Genomic DNA, 18,372 nt, shown 5'->3' on the forward strand with positions numbered 1-18,372 from the left:
GTTGAGCCAACTTGGATTGTTGAATTTGACTTTGACTTTAGTCTTTGACCAAGTTTGACCTATAAGGGGGGCTTTTGGGCATTTGTATTGTACTTAAGGAAATCTTTTATGTTTAGGGGTGGAGTTGAGTTGATATTCAGAGTCGGTATTCGTTTAGCCACCTTTCTGTATTCGAGGTGAGTTTCCTTACCGATTTTAGTGGGTCGAAGGCAGCAAGGCCGATCCATGTTTATATTATGTTGTTAGTATGCTAGTTGTCTTCGTGAATCTTGCATGTGCTTGTATGTCTTTTTGGCTAAGGCTTGATGTTGGGCAGGGCTTGATGGATTTCTGTATGTTATGTATCTCTGTGATTATTGCATGAGTATGTGTTTACGTTGATAATATGTTATTGTATCTTGGACGGGGGCCTATTTTACCGAGCTCAGCTCGATGCCGGACGGGGTCCGAAGCTGGGCGATGCCCACTATATGTTTATTGTATGTTTAATATGTGGTATTTTGGGGGAACTCACTAAGCTTTGTACTTACGGTTTGTAGTTTATGTTTCAGGTACTTCTGGTTTAAAAAGGAAGAGCTCTGGATGACTGCATCGCACACACCATTGGGATTCCGCACATGATGTTTTACTCTAATTTTATGACAATTGATACATTGGTTTTTATTTGAGATGATTGGATATTATTGGAATCACTATTTTATCTATTATAAAAAACAAAATTTTTGGGACCATTTTTGGATGTTTCAACTTGGTATCAGAGCCTTGGTTTGAGGTATTCAGGCACACTCTCGGGTGTGTCTAAACTCAAACTAAGGACTTTGTAGAAAATTTTACAAGAAAACATTTTTATAAAAATAATTTCTAAAAGAGAAAAGGGCGTGGTGCATGAAATCAGCCGAACTCAAGTAAGTTATCCCAAAATACCCATACATGCTTATATATTTTATGATTTGTGAATTGTGAATCTCATGATAGATTAGGGCTAAGGATCTAGGAGGGATGCCTTTGAATGCCTGTTTTATGAGCTTATAGATTTGTATGCCAGTACTGATCATTCAACGATAGGATGGCCTGATTAGGTTATGCTCAGTTTGTAACGCCCGTAGATCTGGGCTAGTCAATTTAGAGATATTAAGGGTCGAAAATGACTTTTCGACAAAATATTATTTAGAATAAATAATCTTAAACAAGTTTTAGAATACGTCTCAAGGGTTCCATACATATAAAGAACGCCGAAATCCGAGTTATAACGAAGAAGTTATGGTCCGTCGAAGTTTTACGGCAAAACCGGCACGACACCGGGAGATGTAAATAATGAATTTACGATGGATGACTTTTTAGCCTTAGCAATCTAAACAAAAGTCGTAGAATATGTTAAAATGAGATCATCCATAAAAAGAACACCCAAATCTGACTTCGTATGAGGAAGTTATGATTTTTCTAACATTTAGTGTAACAGTACACAACCCAGAAATTCGAATTTTAGATCGGTCGATTTTTCAGCCAAAATAATCTAAATGAGAAATGAAGATATTGTTAATAGGAGTTAAACGATAAAAAGACAGTCGAAAACGGAGCTCGTATGCCAAAGATATGGACGAAGCTTAGTCTCTACTTTTCGAGCGCGACGAATTCGATACAGTTTTGTAAATCCGAGATAGAATGAGAATTAGCCAACGAGGTCTAAATGAAAGTTGTATCACTCATAAATACCAATGCATGGATATAAATAACATCGGAAACGGAGCTCGTATGCGACATATATGGACGAAGCTTAGTCGCTACTCTTCGTGCGCGATAAATACGATACAGTTCTTGTAAATCTGAGATAGAAGGAGAATTAGCCGACACAGTCTAAATGAAAGTTGTAGTACTCGTAAATACCAATACGTGGATATAAATAATTTAGAAAATGGAGCTTTTATGTGAAAGATACGGACGAAGCTTGGAGACTACTTTACTATAAAATTCCTATAAATAAGAGATGAACTCTTCATAATTTCTTCACACCATAAGCCTTTCTTTCTCTCTCTAACTTCTCTCTAACCTCCCTAAACCCTCCCAAGTCTAGGGAACCTCCCTAGCACGAGAAGAAAGCCCCAGAGCGCACGACGACTCCGAGAAGAAAAGCTTTTGGCTCGGAAACGCTGCTCCAACGAAGCCCGATTTTTAATAAAAACCCGTTGTTTTGTTGAGGAAAATTGTTTTGAGATAACGAAGCGTTGTCTGAGTTCGGAATCACCACCGTATCAAGTGAGTTCATGGTCGCTTTCATCTTACACATAGATATGAAGTATTTTAATATAAATTACGTGCTATGTGTGCATATTGTTTGAATACTTGCTGTCTATGCTGGTGAAAGATTTTTATACATGTTTTAAATGATGTAAACTGTATAAAGTATTTTATATCTACAAAATATGTTGGGTGAAACATGGGTAGATGAATGATGAGGGATAAAAGCTGAAATAGAGGAACATTAGTAGTATGGACTTAGTGCCCTATAGGTATACACTGGCAGCAGTGGACCTAGTACCCTATAGATGAGCATTGGCAGCTGCGCCACAACCCGTAGATGATTTAGATCTACGGTAAACTTCCTAGTAGCTGCGCTCTAAGGATAGTATCGGCAGCTGCGCCTAATAGGGAGCCTTCTGACCATGACAATAGCGTTTAAAAGTCAATACCGGCAGAAGCGCCTCATAGAAAATGTACCAATTCTGGCAGTTGCACCTAAGTGATAATATTAGTAGTTGCGCTTGACCAATGTGTCATTGGCAACAATGGACTTCATGTTGTTTCCTTAGGAATGAATGAATGAGAAATAGCTAATTCTTAGGGTAGATCCTTAAGAATAAAGAAGATAATGGGGATGGGTAATTGGGTTGATTGTTTGATTGTTTAAACATAATAATTATATTATTGTGGGTTGAAAACCCTATGTACTCACCAGGTTTCCCAACCTAACCCACTCAGTTTATTTATATCACAGATGTTGATATGAAGTCACATTATACTCTGAGAGATTTAAAAGAGATGTAGATCACTAGTGTAAATGAATGTAAGTTCTGTTTATGCTTATGTTTCTGTATTGACGATGACATCCCAAATGTTTTAAAAGTGAATAAAAAATATATTTCTTTAGAAATGCTTTGATAACGCGATTATCATGTTTTTCTGGGAACAAATTCCGCAACATGTTTTATTAAAAGAGATACTCTTATTTTTATAAAACATAAACAAAATCGGTCTTTTCTGGCCGTGAAAAATAGGGATGTCACACAGTTCTATTTACTTGATTCCCAAATGCTGCTTGCTTTGTGATTTTAGGAGTTCTTGCTAATCTCAACTAGTTAGTAAGTGAATATGCTAAGTTACATATTATGAAAACTAAATAATTTCAGAAGGTTAGGTTTAGCTTTATTGTGCAGCTCTTGTTTGAATCCAACCGTTGTAGGGAGAGACCTCTCATTCAAAAAACCATCTACTATTTGTAATATGTAATTGTATTCGTGAGCTAGTTAGAGAAGGTTAGCATGAGTTCCTTCTGCTGCTGATGACAGATAATGGTGTGAAATCTGCCCTAAGAAAACTTAGGATGAGATTTAGTGTTGAGAGCCCTAGCTGTGAGGGATATGTTGGTTATAGAGTAACTTGGTCGAGTGAAGACACTTCCTGAGTAAAGTACGGATAGATGTGGAAGGTAGTATGGGATCGTACTACTGGAAGTAGAGGATTCGTACTCGATTTAAGGAAGGCTGTAATGAAGCCAGGGAGCTTGTGTAGTTATGATTTCCTTGATATGCGCATTGATGCATATTCTGATAGTTTTATGGTCTATTTTCAGTATGGTGGTATTGCGAGGCAGGCTAGTGGGCAGTTCGGTGTCGGGAAGGGTTCAGGCTCGGGTTCTGGAGTCGGACAGCCTGATGACCAGACGTGGGAGTTCATCTCGTCTGAGATTACATGCAGTATCCTTGATTAGACTCATGTGATCGTTAGCTCGGTCAATGAGGGTATTCTGGAGATTCTTGATGAGAGATTGAGCGCCTTCCGTTATGATATTGTGGCATTGATCGGGACACGCTCTCTGAACTTTTAGGAGTTTCGGGCATGTGGAGCGCCAGACTATCATGGGGTCACGGACCCCATTGCGAGCAGCAGGTGGTTGGCAGATGATGCCAACGCCTTTCGTACCAGTCATTGTCTCGAGGGGGACAAGGTCAGACTAGCATCCTGCCTCCTAAAGGATAGAGCTCGTGATTGGTTGGAGGAGGTAGGGCATGTTGTAGGAGGTAATGTTATTGATTCGATTAATGGCAACTATCCCCCTTTCAGATTAATGGCACATTCACACCATTGTTTATCCATTCTCCATGGAATTCGCTGGAGCACCACTTCATCTTCTTTTTAAGCTTGAGTACTAATTTCATCATTCTCAACATAATTTGATATCTCATCATTCTCAGCATTGGCATTATTTGGAACACAGTTACCTTCGCTCACATATTTAACATTGGTATATCCTTACCATAATGAGTAAACATTGTTGGTGATCCACCATTAGTTACAAAACAAACTTCCTTTAAATGATGAAGATCCCATTAAACAACATCATGATCTTGTTCTTGGAAAGTTATCTTCATGTAAAAATTCGAACAAATTGTTGGTGTTCTGAAACCAAAAAAAATAAAGCCTTCCTAGTTGAATCGGCTTCTGGTGATTGCGGATTGCTTCTTCAGCTAGACCAAAGGGTAGATGAGTCAAGCGATAGAGATAAATAGGTGGCTAGCATAGATTATTTCAAGGTCATGAATAACACTGAATCTTTCAGTCTAACACGCTCTTTTAAAAAAGGTAAACCTAATATATATATATATATATATATATATATATATATATATATATATATATATATATATATATATATATATATATATTACTGAATCCATTCTCTTATGTATCATAATCATTTACGCAAGGAAGAGCCATTAGTCGTTTTTCACATACATGTTCTAACCAATCATGTAAAGTGAATCAATGAAAGACATAGCGACATGAGGAGAAAGCTGAAACGTGTAAAAAGGGTAAATTGTTGTTGCAAAACTATTCTCTCATTGTTTTGCAAAGGTTCATCGACAGTTTCGTTAGGGTTCTCCTACGAAAGAAGAAGAAACGATGGTAGCAAACGGCAAGAGAGGCAACATATAATTTAGACATTAGCAATGACAAAATATAACGAAGTGAAGAAGGAAGATTGAAGAAGGAATGTCAATATCGTGCTTTATTTGTAAACAAAATCAATGGATTTTCATTATTGTCATTATCTTAAGTTTTATGTGGATGGAGAAAAAGTCTCGTTATCAAAATTAGCTCATTTTAGTAAGTTCAGGAGGAGAACATAAGATCCCATTATAGATTTTATTTAAGATAGATTTTAGTGAGATTGTGTTTTTAACTTTGGATGATCTTAAAATCTTAAGATCAAGATTGGGATCTTAACAATTGTGACTAAAATTAACTATATCTCACACTAAAAATTAAGATATTTTTTAAGATTTTAAAAAATAATTGACTTTTTTTTAATAGATTTTAAAAAATGTATATGTTAGGCAAGTGATTTCTACGGTAGCCAAAAGTTATGTTAGGCCTGGTGCAGCACAAGATTCTGTTGTTCTAAAATGGCAGCATCGATCAAGTGAGAATGCCTTCAAGTTTCTGTAAATCCAACTGATTTGAAATGGCTGGTTCTGCGGACGAATCATCATCACCATCAGGCGACACAGAAGGTTGCAGTAGTTGTTGGAATTGGAGGAGGGCATTATCAGCTGAAGTAAAGCTGTTCCGAGGATTTGCGTTTGCTTTTACCCTCGTCTTCACGTTACTCCTCTTCTTGTCCTTCTATCTCTTCTATCTTCGCCTCCGCCGTCTTCGCCGCCGTTCACCGCATTGGTCGGAACCCTCATCTGTCAACAATGCGGTATCCACGGTATCAATTTCTTCTCGCTACTGATTGATCTCGATTTATCTAGGTTTCGGAAATCGCATCATAGCATTGAGAGTATTTATGATTTCATACAAATCTATCGTTTTACTTACGTTTTCTGATGCAGATTCCTTTTCTAAACCTGCGAATATCTTTCGATTGATCTTGTTTATTTCCAATTACGAACAGGAGCAAGCTGATTTGGGGCTGAAGAAAGAACTGAGGGAGATGTTGCCTATTATCGTGTTCAAGGAGAGCTTTTCTGTAACTGATACCCTGTGAGTCTCGTGCTTCTTTATTTTCATTATATATAGCAGATCTTTAGATGATGCATAACATGATTACAATCTCACAACTAAGATTTGAAGAAATTGGGATTCTTTTATCAGAAAAATCAACCTAACCATGTAATCCGTCTTTTCCTAAAATAGATAACTGGAATTCAGGTAATTTTTGTATCAAATCTAAGACACAACTCGTTTAGATTCGAATTCTAAGCCATCATTTCTTATCTTCTTGCTATCTATATCTTATGCATTTCACATCTGGCATATTGCTTTAAAAGTTGGTTGACATTAAATTTGCAGATGTTCTGTATGCCTTGGGGACTACCAAGCAGATGATAGGCTGCAACAGATACCAGTTTGCAAGCATGTATTTCATGTGGAATGCATTGATCACTGGCTTTCAACTCACACCACATGTCCTCTCTGTCGCCTCTCTCTTCTTGCTTCTTCTCCACCTGTTGCAGAAACAGCTAATGATACTTCATCCACCACTGCAGAAAACAGTAGTGATGCAGATGCATCTCTTCAGATTGATAATTGTGGCCAGTCTTCAGCAGATGTGGAGCTTGTTACTACACAATAGTTAACAAGGCAAGAAAATCTCTATTTATATTCATATAGAATAGCTGTCTTTGAATAATATGTAGTTAGATTATTGGGCTTATAGTATGTAATAACTCTTTCCATATGGATACAAAAATGAAGAGTTCAAGTGGGGAAGTTTATATAAGATAGAAACCCAGAAAGTGAGAGTTGTGAGTTTCTTATAAGCCTTAAGTCAGGGGTTAACTATAACTAACAACATGACCACACTGTGCAACATTTTGTTTTCTTCAAGATTAGCTTAGCATTTTAATGACATTATTTGCTTATAATGGGTATAAATTAAAAAAAAAAATTGAATTAAAGAAAAATTTCTTTTGGGAATATGAACTGAGCTTAAAGCTTTTATATTAAAGAAAAAGGGCTCCTTGAAAAAATTCTTTTCTTTTGATGTTTTTTTATGTACTTTTACACATTTAAAAAACTTGCAACTACTTTTGCCAAATATTTCTACATAAATAAAAGTTATAGCTTACTAGCTACCTACTATTTTGCCAAACATATGCAATGTCTGAACTCAACGGGAGGCCCCACATACATAATATGCAAAAAGATAAACATATGGGTTTTACAAATACCACATCCACAGAGAAGACTGTTAAGTTGTAAATTTGACCATATAGCCGCTAGGCATACCAAGTATGGGGCCCCGCTCTTTCGAGAGCGGGTGGGAGTCAAGGGGGAGCCGCCCCTTGCAGGCTGGGGGTAGCACTCCAAGAAGAAGTTTTCTGTGGGCTAGTTTCTATATTAGATTAGCCTTTAGATCTCGTCATGGGTCAGTTTTTGATTCGACTGAGTTTTAGGCTTAATATTAGTTTGACTTACTAGTATATACATCATATGAATTCGTGTAACCTCATGTATATATCATATGAATTCGTGTGATCTCATGTATCGTACCGAGCCTTTTACGATAGAAATAATAAAACTCTCTCGTTTTCACTGTGGACGTAGCTGATCATCCTGATTGTATGAACCATGTAACTTGATTGTGTCTTTGTTTTCGTTTTGCATTATTACTTTGTTTGAGAAATCGTTGAATCGTTTGTTGAAGTGCTTAAATCCTAGCAAAGTCAAATACTAACTTTTACATTTATATATAGCATAAAGTTAAGTCATAAGTCTTATCCTCTCCAAAAGGACATCTGAAAGTGTGCTCGATTTCTTCGTATAAAATATTAATGTGAGAGGGATACAAGGGTCTAATACAAGTGCATTATTTTAACTTGTTTAAAAAAACAGAACATAAGAGGAAATATATACTAGAAAACTCAAGTTGATTACCACCTAAGGCGTTGCCTTCCTTATGATGAAATAGAGCCTTATAATCACATGTAATGATAATGTTGTCGACATATACAATCATGATAGCAACATGTTTATCACTCGAGTGTTTAGTAAACATTGTGTGATATGTTTGTCCCTAGTAAATCAATAACTTTTAACTACTGCTAGCCGGACCACCGTTGATTGTCGAACCACCGTTGTTTTATCCGGCACCAACTTCGTCGAAGAAGAAAAAAGAGAGCGGTCCTTCGTAAATCTATACGTTGGTGCCACCCATTTTGCCACAATTCTTCGTCTTCTTTGTTGGATTCGTCAGATTTATTAGTCGCCTGTACCAGATCTGTTCATCTCCTTCGCTGGATCAGCTCTTTGCCTTCAATAGATCTGATATCCATATGAACTTTGTAAAGACAAAGATGATGTCGCCGCTACCATATGTTCGATGAAACCCTAGTGTCGTCGCTCTTTTTTGATCTCCGGCCTCTGTTGCCGAAACCCTAATTCGTTTGTGTGTGTGAGAGAAACAGAGAGGTGGATGATGAAAAGCCGTCATCACTAATAGAGGTGGTGTTGGCGGTGGTCCGATGAACCAAAGATCTGCAAATAAGGAATCAATTAGGGTTTTTCTTGATGGAAACTTAAGTGAATGAGGGATAAAGAGGAGAGTTTGGAGACTCCGGTGAGAGAGTGGTGGCTCCTGTAAGAGGGTAACTTATAAGATTTTCTGACAACTTTATATTCTTGTAAAATGGAAATATATTAAAAATGAGAGAGACGGAGAGGGCATGAGGGATGGGGTGATTTCTGGTGGTGGTGGTGGTTTCCGGTGAAAAACTATAGAAAGAGAAATAGAGTCTAGGAAGAGGGATGTAGGTGGGGTGAGGTTTATATTTTATATTTTGTTTTATTTTAATTTAATGAATAGTAAAGTAAATCAAAAGAAAGGGAAAAAGAAATAGAAATGACAAAAATGTCATTTCAAACTCATTTAATATTGTATTGGACCAAATTTGCAAAAAAATAAATTTTTTGGACTAATGGTGCAACCCCAAAACTTTTTGGACAAAGTCTCAATTTTTGATTAACCACACATACCAAATTTGCAATTTTGTCATCCCAAAATTAATGGATTGAGTTGAGCAACCAATTTAAGTTAAATGAGTCAACCCGCTTAACCGCTTATTAAATAGGTTAGGTTGGATAAAAATTATCAATTTGTTTTTAACCGGCTAACCCTTTTAACTTTAATATATATTTAATTTGATAATTAATTGAATATTATCATATATTAATCAAAATATTAATTTATAAATTATAATGCTATATTATTATTTATTTTTCAAAAATGCAATCATAATTCACATCCCTTTTCTTAGTATCAACAATACTACTCACTCTTCAAAATCACTTTGAAATTAAACATTTTTAATATTATTTGAACAATTTATATGTATTTGTGAATTAAGATTGTACTTTTCTTATACTTTGAAACTTTATTTATGTTTGGAACTAGTTTTAAGTGGTCTAATATTTAGTATATTTATTTATTTTTTTGATTTTAAATGAATTAACCCAAGTGTAATCAATTTACGTAGTAGGTTGGATCGGGAATTATATAAACAAGTTAACCCAGTGAAAACCCATTTATCTAAAATGTTGAGTTGGATTGGAAATATTAATCCTTTTAAATAAACAAGTTGGGTTGAAAACTTCAATTCAATTAATAAATGAGTTGAATCCAAACCCAACCTAGATTGATCCATTATGAGGTCTAATTTTTACACTATATTTTTTTGATAAAATACTATGACTCTAAGACTTTGTTTTAACAATATAAGCTATTTCTTTGTTGTGCCTTTAAATATTCCTACCATGAAAAATCTTCAAAAAAATGTTTTAATGAAAAAAAAAACTCATAATTTTCGCATGTTAAAAGAAATTTCACAAGTTAAATCTACACAATTACTATTCATCACTTAAGTCCATCAAAATCATGGAAAAAGAGGACAAAAATAAGAGATCTAGCAACACGGCAAGAAAAGGTTGAGTTTTGGATACTCACTAAGGTCCAAGAAATAAGCTTAGATGAAGAAATGATGCTTGCAAGTAGCCACCTCACCAAGAGCTTCATTCTCCTTTTAAAATCATCAAAAAGCACCAAGAATAAACTCACAACTTCAATGGAGGCTAGGGTTAGGGTTTATGAGGTTGGGGGGAAGATGGAGGTTGAAGCCCCAGCCTTAATGTTCCTTATATATGGTCCAAAACCCGAAATTAAGGTTTCCTCTAAAACACCTGCCACGTCGTGGTTCTCCGAGACCACGTCGTGGCGGGTCATTAAAATCCCGCGACCCCGCATAGTCCGCCATGTTGTGGTGATGCACCACCATGTCGTGGCCACCATTTTTAAAATAAATACAAGAAAATTGATTCGTACCTAGATCGGATGTTACATAGATTGGATGTTATAGAAGGTTAATTGACATTTGGCTAATTAGTTGTTTATTTTTAATACAATATATAAACAATTATAAATTTTTAATGGTTAATAATTAAATAATAAGTTATGAAATCTTTTTTAGTAAATAATCTTATCAAAATAAATATAAAATATTAATTTATAGATATAAACTATAAAAATACATATTAATTAAATAACTTATTCGGTTAACCAAATCAAAATAATGAAAATTTAACCAAAACCAAATCAAATAAAATACCGTTATTAGGTTAACCAAACTGAATTAACTAAATGATCGAATAACCCAAACCAAATAACTCAAACCTTGTTAATGTTTCCTTCGTGAAAATATCTAATTACTTGAAAACAATTCAAGTGGACATACATGAATCTTTAGAATACATGCAGAAAAAAATACATTTGACAGCCTTACGATAAGATTCTTGAAAAATAAATTGAAAACGTACATAAATGCACACATTATACATAATATCGTGTCGATAAGAGTCATAGCTTAATAGTTTTTCTTCAATTTTAACCCCTTAAAAATTATCATCATAAGATTGTTAGAAAGTTTCATATTAGAAAAAATTAGATATTTTCAACATGTATTCTAGATAATTTAATTGTGAAAAAAGGTCTTGTCTTTTACTTGGCGAATTCGCAATTTAGTATAGTTGAAAATAATATGTCTAATCACAAAAATGGATAAAATAGGTAAGACAAACCATGCTATAACATTTTTTCTTAATTTATCACAAAAATGGTCATGCGAGGGCCGAAATGGGTGTACCGAAATGCATTAATTACATATTGGAAACCTTGATCATGTACAAAATTGAATGGTAAGCCAACCACATAAGCCCAAATCACAAACTTTTTCAATACAATGTTCTTCAACTTCTCTTTGATTGGATTGTTTTTATCCATTGTCCTTTTTTTTTTTTTTTTTTTTTTTTGTGATTGTTTATATAAAAGATCAAGTGGACCGTGAACATAGAACTTACAAACTTTCTTTTCTTACTATCCTCCTTAACTCACATCTCATCTTCCTCATCCTCATTTTCTTATAATTCTATTGTGTTTGATGATCTTATAATTTCTATATTTCTTTGTTTTTCTTTTCTTTTTCTTGTATCAATGCAAGAACTCTCTCCATTTAGGCATTTGGTATCGGCATCTCATGACGTAGCAGTAGGGGTTAGATTTGTCGAAGCATGTGAAGAATGATCTTCCATGTTTACAAGTTAAACTTGTTGCACAAAAAAGAGTTACATAACGTTTACCCCCTCTCAACTACTACACTATACATAACATATACATAACAGATTACAAATTAAATACATTAACTAGCCAACTATATATAACAAATTACAAATTAAATGCCTTAACCGAGATCTACTTACAAATTAAATGCATTCCCTCCATGTATATAGTTATTAATAGACACAAAGCAAGTAATGAGAAGAATTAACAAACAAGAAACAAGTAATAGAAAAGAAGCAAGTTCATTAACCGTCTAACTAAGATAGTGAGGTCTTAGTATAAAAGTTGTCGATTAATAACAAAAGTAGGACTTAACGAGGGGGAGGGAAGACTCAAAATTTCTTAAAGGAATAAGATGCTTACCTTATTGGTCCCTTTGATTTAGCTTCTCGTCACTTAATTTGATGGCGGGACTTGGGAGTCGATCACATCAATAAAAAAAAAAGTGTTGCAGACAAGGAGAAAAAATTGTTGTTTCCTTCTAGTGTTTTCCAACAAGGTCATAACGGGACATAAAAGATACTAGGCTAAGAATATTACAAATATTGGGTTGGTCCATATCAAAGAATCTATTTTTTATAAATCAGTAAAATAAATCTAACTGAAATAACATTAAAACGAGATATAAGTTTTGAAATAACGACTTATCTACGTGATAATCCCAACTCCTCTATTTGTGAGCCCTATTTCAAAGTGCTATTTTTGCTATACGTGCCAAACGTTATCCCATCGAGATCTCGATGCTAATATCTGTCTAGTTTACAATAAACTATCTTATTTTTAACAAGCATAAACTTAAATATGCTTTCATTATAATTTTTTTGATAATAATGAAAAGGAAAGTAATTTCTAAATCAAACATTGGGTTAATTTGGATTATCCATGCTATTAATTTGGTTGACAAGTAGTAGAATTGAATTCCATCAAAATTCATCATCAAAAACAAGTTCCTCATTCTATCCTTGCAAACTTTTATTAGATCACATCTAACACATCCACTTTTGCTTCTTCCTGCTGCATTGTCATTCTACTGTAATCTTTATCATCTTGCTGCTCACATCCAACACATCTTTGATCTTTCCTCATCGTTCTCTTCTGCTATATCGTCATTCTGTGTCGACCAAACACTTTTGACTGTAAAAGAAAGAAGGCTGATTCGGGTGCTTTTCCTCAATTTCAGTCTCCATAAAAGAAGGTAATTTGTAATTTCTTTCTTACGATTCAATTCATATTGTATGTGTTGATCAAAATGTGGGTTTTGGTGATTCATCGTGAGTTGTTATGATCGGATTTTGGTTTCGAGGGTTAGGAATCAAAATCAACGACTAACAAAATAAAATAGCAATCAAAAATCAAAATAGAAGAAAATGAATATAAAAAAAAAAATTAAAATAAAGGAAATGATCAAATGAACACAACCTTCGAAGCAAAAACGGTCACTCTCACAAGTCTAAACCACCATCTCTCTCTAAGAATTTACGGCGACGGAGAGGGGCGACCACCACCGCGTCGAGGGAAACACTCTCCGCTATCGATTTTGACCACCGTCGCTCCCTAAATGACTTAACATTCGATACTCACCGATCTGCATCAGGTAAGAAAAGTGGTATTTAGTGTAAAACAGGTTAAAAGGGATTCTGATTTGTGATTGCTGATAAAATTGTTGTTTTCGAGATTGAGATTTGCTATGATTTTTCCTTGAGAGATTTTTCCTTCCTCGATCTGAAGTCCGAATTGCACCGGAAGACATGTAATTGACGAAAAAAATCATGACAGCTATCTTCTTATTTTTCCATTCCACATAAGTTCATATTTTCCTTTACGTAGCCATGAGTCTCCATCTCACAGACATCTTCTCGACTCCTTCTAGAAATTCAGAATGAAATTAGGAGATTGATTGATAGATAATCCAGTCATTTGGTGGATCTTGTCACTGGATCTGTATCGTGTATTTGACAAAGCTCCATAATCTTTATCGAACCTTATACCCATTTTCACACCTGCAAGTCTTCATTTTCAGCTGTAACTTGTTCTATTGACTGAATAAAATGGCGGAGGCAGCAACAAACGATCTGGTAAGAGGTCTACTCAATCTTTTCGGTGCATCCGTTCCACCCTTTTCCCTGTGTGTGACACACTGACATGTATATGTTGATGTTCTCAGCTTAAACCTGAAGGCGAAACCACAGATGCTAGTAAATCTGTTTTTAATTTAGGAGCTGTTGTTGGTGATTTAACCATTGAAGAAGATGCAAGCAGGTGCATTTTCTTACCCTTGACTCTAAATGTTGGGTTTTCTGCAATTAAATCAATGGTTGGTTTATTTCAGCAATGATATATCATTGGAAGGACTACAACAGGAGCTTGAAGAGTGCAAAGCCGATGAGGTACCTTTAGTCATATGGATTTCTGTCCAATTTCTCGGTTGATATTTGATAATTATCAAAATTATATTGTTTTCGTGTACAATATCATTTTATTTGTTTGAATTTAGGTTGTTGCAAACATATTATCAAAAGGTGTGAAACTGAGGGAGTATACTAAGGGAGTTGAAAACAATTTACGCCAAGTTGAATTGGACTCTATTCAGGCAGGTGGCTGATTTGCATTTATTTTTTTGTTTTCTCAGTTTACTAATGTAATTTCCAATCTTTTTTTTTTATCAACAGGAGTATATAACAGAGAGTGATAATCTAGTGTCACTACATGATCAAATTCGTGATTGTGATGTTATTCTTTCACAAATGGAAACTCTGCTTGGTGGATTTCAGGTAGTTCATCACATTTTATGCTAGACTCAAAGAAATTTTCTTCAAGCTTTTGTATTATATTCTTTAAAGTATTTTAAATTTCTTGTGACAGGTTGAGATTGGTTCTATTAGTTCAGACATAAAGATTCTTCAGGAGAAATCATTGGATATGGGGCTGAAGCTGAAAAATCGCAAGGTAATCCCATTATAATCTTCTGGAATACTTTTTTTTTTAATGATTAATTATTTCCTTTTGGGATATTTTTACAGGTGGCAGAATCAAAGTTAGCAAAATTTGTTGAAGACATCATTGTCCCACCAAGGATGATAGAGATAATTGTTGATGGAGAGGTACTTTATGTGAACAATACTCATTTCTTTTTTGGAGGGAATTTGTAATTTAATATTTATAAATTTTTTATAGGTCAATGAGGAATACTTGAGGACTCTTGAGATCTTGAGTAAGAAGCTGAAGTTTGTGGAAGTAGATTCCATGGTTAAAACTTCAAATGCTTTAAAAGATGTTCAACCCGAGTTAGAAAGATTGAGACAAAAAGCAATTTCAAAGGTAAAATACATATTCATCCATTTCCTTTTACATTCTTCACATGACCTCACTTTGTTTCCTGTAATTTTTTTTACAAATTTCTTTCCACTTTTTAGGTATTTGAATTCATGATTCAGAAGCTTTATGCTTTGAGAAAACCTAAAACAAATATCCAGATTCTTCAGCAGAGCATCCTGTTGAAATATAAGTGAGTTATCTCTTCTAACTTTTCACCATAATAGCAACATGCTTATGTATTATTATTTTTATTAAATACATTATTTAATTATCATATACCCATGCAGATATGTAATTACATTTCTCAAGGAACATGGAAAGGAGATTTATAATGAAGTTCGTGTAGCATATACTGATACAATGAACAAGGTAGACATAGTAATTAGTATAGTAAGGGTATATTTGGTATTTCTCTACCGAATTTTGTGTTTATAAAAATTTGGTGATGATGTGGCAGGTGTTAAGTGCACACTTTCGTGCTTATATTCAAGCATTGGAGAAATTACAGCTGGATATAGCGGGTCCCACTGATTTGATAGGTGTAGACACCAGAAGCACGAGTCTTTTTTCAAGAGGAAGAGAGCCTTTGAAAAATCGGTCTGCTATTTTTGCTCTTGGAGATAGGATAAATATTCTCAAGGTATTTTTTTTTTTTTTTTTTTTTTTTTTTTTTTTTTTAAATTTCAAGTTATTGTTGTTTGTTTTCTTGCCAGCTGGCATTTGAGTTATGTTTGTTTATTACTGATATGATATATAGGAAATTGATGAGCCTTCATTAATTCCACATATTGCTGAAGCAAGCTCCAAAAAATATCCATATGAAGTCCTCTTCAGAAGCTTGCATAAACTGCTTATGGACACTGCTACTTCGGAGTACTGTATATTTGTTTCTTTTACACACACACACACACACACTCTCTCTCTCTCTCTCTCTCTCTCACACACACACACACACACACACACGAAAATGCTTATTAACTTTTATGATGTACAGATATGTTTTCTGTGGGGATTTTTTTGGAGAAGAATCTGTATTTTTAGATATATTTTCAGGTAGATGAATAATCTGCAGTAATTGTAAATCAGTTATTTAAATATATTTAAAAAAAATATATATATTTTTGGTTTTTTTTCAGGGCCATTTACTGTAATGGATGAGCATTTTGGTACAATTCTTCCAAATTGCTTTGATGCAATTGGTATAATGCTTATGATCCGCATCACACACCAACACCAGGTGAATCTTATAATTTTTTTTTTTGAATAATTTATCTAGAAAATTTTAAATTTCCTTGTTATAAAGAATTATATTTGTATATTTTTTTTATACATTGAGTCATCTTTTCTTATTTTTTTTCAGCTCATAATGTCTAGGAGGAGGATTCCGTGTCTTGATTCTTATTTAGACAAGGTATGTATATTGTAGGGTATTTTTCTGAACTAGCAATGTACTTTCATCTATTTGTTTTTAGTTCATACTACTTTCATATATTTCTCTCTATTACATAATTTTTAATTTCAGTTTTTTCTTGTTCAAAAAAAAAAAAAAAAAAAAAAAACTTAGGTTAATATATCATTATGGCCACGTTTCAAGATGATATTTGACATGCACATCAACAGTCTGAGAAATGCAAATGTGAAAACATTATGGGAAGATGATGTGCATCCACATTATGTCATGAGGCGTTATGCTGAATTTACAGCTTCACTTATTCAACTTAATGTTGACTATGGTGATGGCCAGGTCAGCAGTCAAACAACTGATTATTATTATTATTATTATTAATATATTATATTTAACACTTTGCAAATTGATTTATAGCTTGATCTGAATATGGAAAGACTGAAAATGGCTATAGATGACTTGCTTATTAAGCTTGCAAAAACCTTCACAAAGCCAAAACTGCAGACTGTGTTTCTTATCAACAACTATGACATGACAATTGCAGTTTTGAAGGTATAATACGTTTTATTTCAATAATCACATGATTATTTATAAAAAAAATAAAAAATTATTATCGATGTATTTGATTTTGGTTTCCAGGAAGCGGGTCCCGAAGGTGGGAAAATTCAGCTCCATTTTGAAGAACTTTTGAAAAATAATACAGCTGTTTATGTGGTAAGTTAAGTTGTTTGACTTTGAGTTTAAGGGGGTGAAGGGCATTTTCGTCTTTTATGGTATAAGTATGGATGGAAGTATTTTTCCTATTTTGTCTGTCACAGGAAGAATTGCTGGTGGAACATTTTGGCAATCTCATCAAGTTTGTAAAAACCCGAGCATGTAAGTGTGTGTTTTTTGAGTGAAGGGTAAAATGGTCATTTTATGGTTTTAAAAATAAAAAAATAAAATAAAAAATGGTTTGCAGCAGGTGAGGAGGGGAGTTCGGATAAAGCAGCAATCACGGTTGCAGAAGTGGAGCCGCTGGTGAAAGACTTTGGAAGCAGATGGAAAGCAGCAATTGAGTTGATGCATGGTGACGTCATCACTTCATTCAGCAACTTTCTTTGTGGGATGGAAATATTAAGAGCAGCTTTAACACAGCTGTTGCTGTATTATACAAGACTCTCTGATTGCATGAAGAGGATTGCGGGTGGCTCTGCTCTTAACAAAGACCTTGTTTCCATATCATCCATAATGTATGAAATCAGAAAGTACTCCAGGACATTCTAGAACAAACATATCATCATTCCTTCATTGATTTCTAAACATTTTTAAGGATTCACTTGCTTTTTTCTCTTTTTTTGTCCATTTGTATGTCATATTGTGATGTCAGAATTCAGATGAGGTTTTTTGATAAAATAAGATAATTGTGGATTTTTTTTATTTTCCTTTGCATATTAATAGATATCATTATGTTAGTTATTTTTGCATATTATATGAACATTACTTGTGAAGAAATATAGTAGGTTGCCTAGTAGTAGACTGGTTAATGTTGACAAAGTAGAAGAGCACATAATTTTGTTATTAGTGTATTAAAAAATGAATCATGGAATTTAGGTTTTATTGGCTTATTACCCTTAGGAATCATAAAATCAATACGATACATATTCCCTGATTAGATCTAATTCAGTCCATTTGACAACCAAACCAAAAGCATCCAATTCCTTTGGATTCCACTTCAATCTTTGAACCAAACGTGCCTTAAGATAATCTTTTTCAAACTAAC

At 34.2% G+C, this 18,372-nt stretch overlaps 2 protein-coding genes across 3 annotated transcripts; both read left to right on the forward strand.

Annotated features, from left to right (window-relative positions):
* The first annotated feature begins 5,631 nt into the window (after positions 1-5,631).
* LOC144999772 (RING-H2 finger protein ATL58-like) lies at positions 5,632-7,035 on the forward strand. The gene is made up of 3 exons (XM_078958939.1): positions 5,632-5,989; positions 6,176-6,264; positions 6,574-7,035. The coding sequence occupies exons 1-3, from the start codon at positions 5,741-5,743 to the stop codon at positions 6,854-6,856; spliced, it is 621 nt and encodes a 206-aa protein (XP_078815065.1). The 5' UTR covers positions 5,632-5,740; the 3' UTR covers positions 6,857-7,035.
* A 6,266-nt stretch (positions 7,036-13,301) lies between these two features.
* On the forward strand, positions 13,302-18,029 carry POK (Vps52 / Sac2 family). Of its 2 annotated transcripts, none has more exons than XM_078960134.1 (21): positions 13,302-13,484; positions 13,911-13,965; positions 14,055-14,149; positions 14,220-14,277; positions 14,385-14,480; positions 14,560-14,661; positions 14,753-14,836; positions 14,911-14,991; positions 15,065-15,208; positions 15,304-15,395; positions 15,493-15,574; positions 15,663-15,845; positions 15,963-16,078; positions 16,200-16,258; positions 16,342-16,442; positions 16,566-16,616; positions 16,770-16,949; positions 17,028-17,162; positions 17,250-17,324; positions 17,429-17,486; positions 17,575-18,029. In XM_078960134.1, the coding sequence occupies exons 2-21, from the start codon at positions 13,939-13,941 to the stop codon at positions 17,874-17,876; spliced, it is 2,121 nt and encodes a 706-aa protein (XP_078816260.1). In that variant the 5' UTR covers positions 13,302-13,484; positions 13,911-13,938; the 3' UTR covers positions 17,877-18,029. The 2 variants fall into 2 exon arrangements, with proteins under 2 accessions (XP_078816260.1, XP_078816259.1); XM_078960133.1 differs by having other exon boundaries at positions 13,303-13,484; positions 17,572-18,029.
* The last annotated feature ends 343 nt before the right edge of the window (positions 18,030-18,372 follow it).

This window comes from Lactuca saligna, chromosome 6, assembly GCF_052625555.1.
Source record: "Lactuca saligna cultivar CGN05327 chromosome 6, ASM5262555v1, whole genome shotgun sequence".
NCBI lineage: Eukaryota > Viridiplantae > Streptophyta > Magnoliopsida > Asterales > Asteraceae > Lactuca > Lactuca saligna.

Bases quoted from the DNA above. Each gene is read 5' to 3' on its own strand.
- LOC144999772 (XM_078958939.1), top strand. From the start codon at position 5,741: ATGGCTGGTTCTGCGGACGAATCATCATCACCATCAGGCGACACAGAA. The intron at 5,990-6,175 runs GTATCAATTTCT...AATTACGAACAG, and splicing joins TCAACAATGCGGTATCCACG to GAGCAAGCTGATTTGGGGCT. The intron at 6,265-6,573 runs GTGAGTCTCGTG...TTAAATTTGCAG, and splicing joins TTTTCTGTAACTGATACCCT to ATGTTCTGTATGCCTTGGGG.
- POK (XM_078960133.1), top strand. From the start codon at position 13,939: ATGGCGGAGGCAGCAACAAACGATCTG. The intron at 14,278-14,384 runs GTACCTTTAGTC...GTTTGAATTTAG, and splicing joins AAGAGTGCAAAGCCGATGAG to GTTGTTGCAAACATATTATC. The intron at 16,259-16,341 runs GTAGATGAATAA...GTTTTTTTTCAG, and splicing joins ATTTTTAGATATATTTTCAG to GGCCATTTACTGTAATGGAT.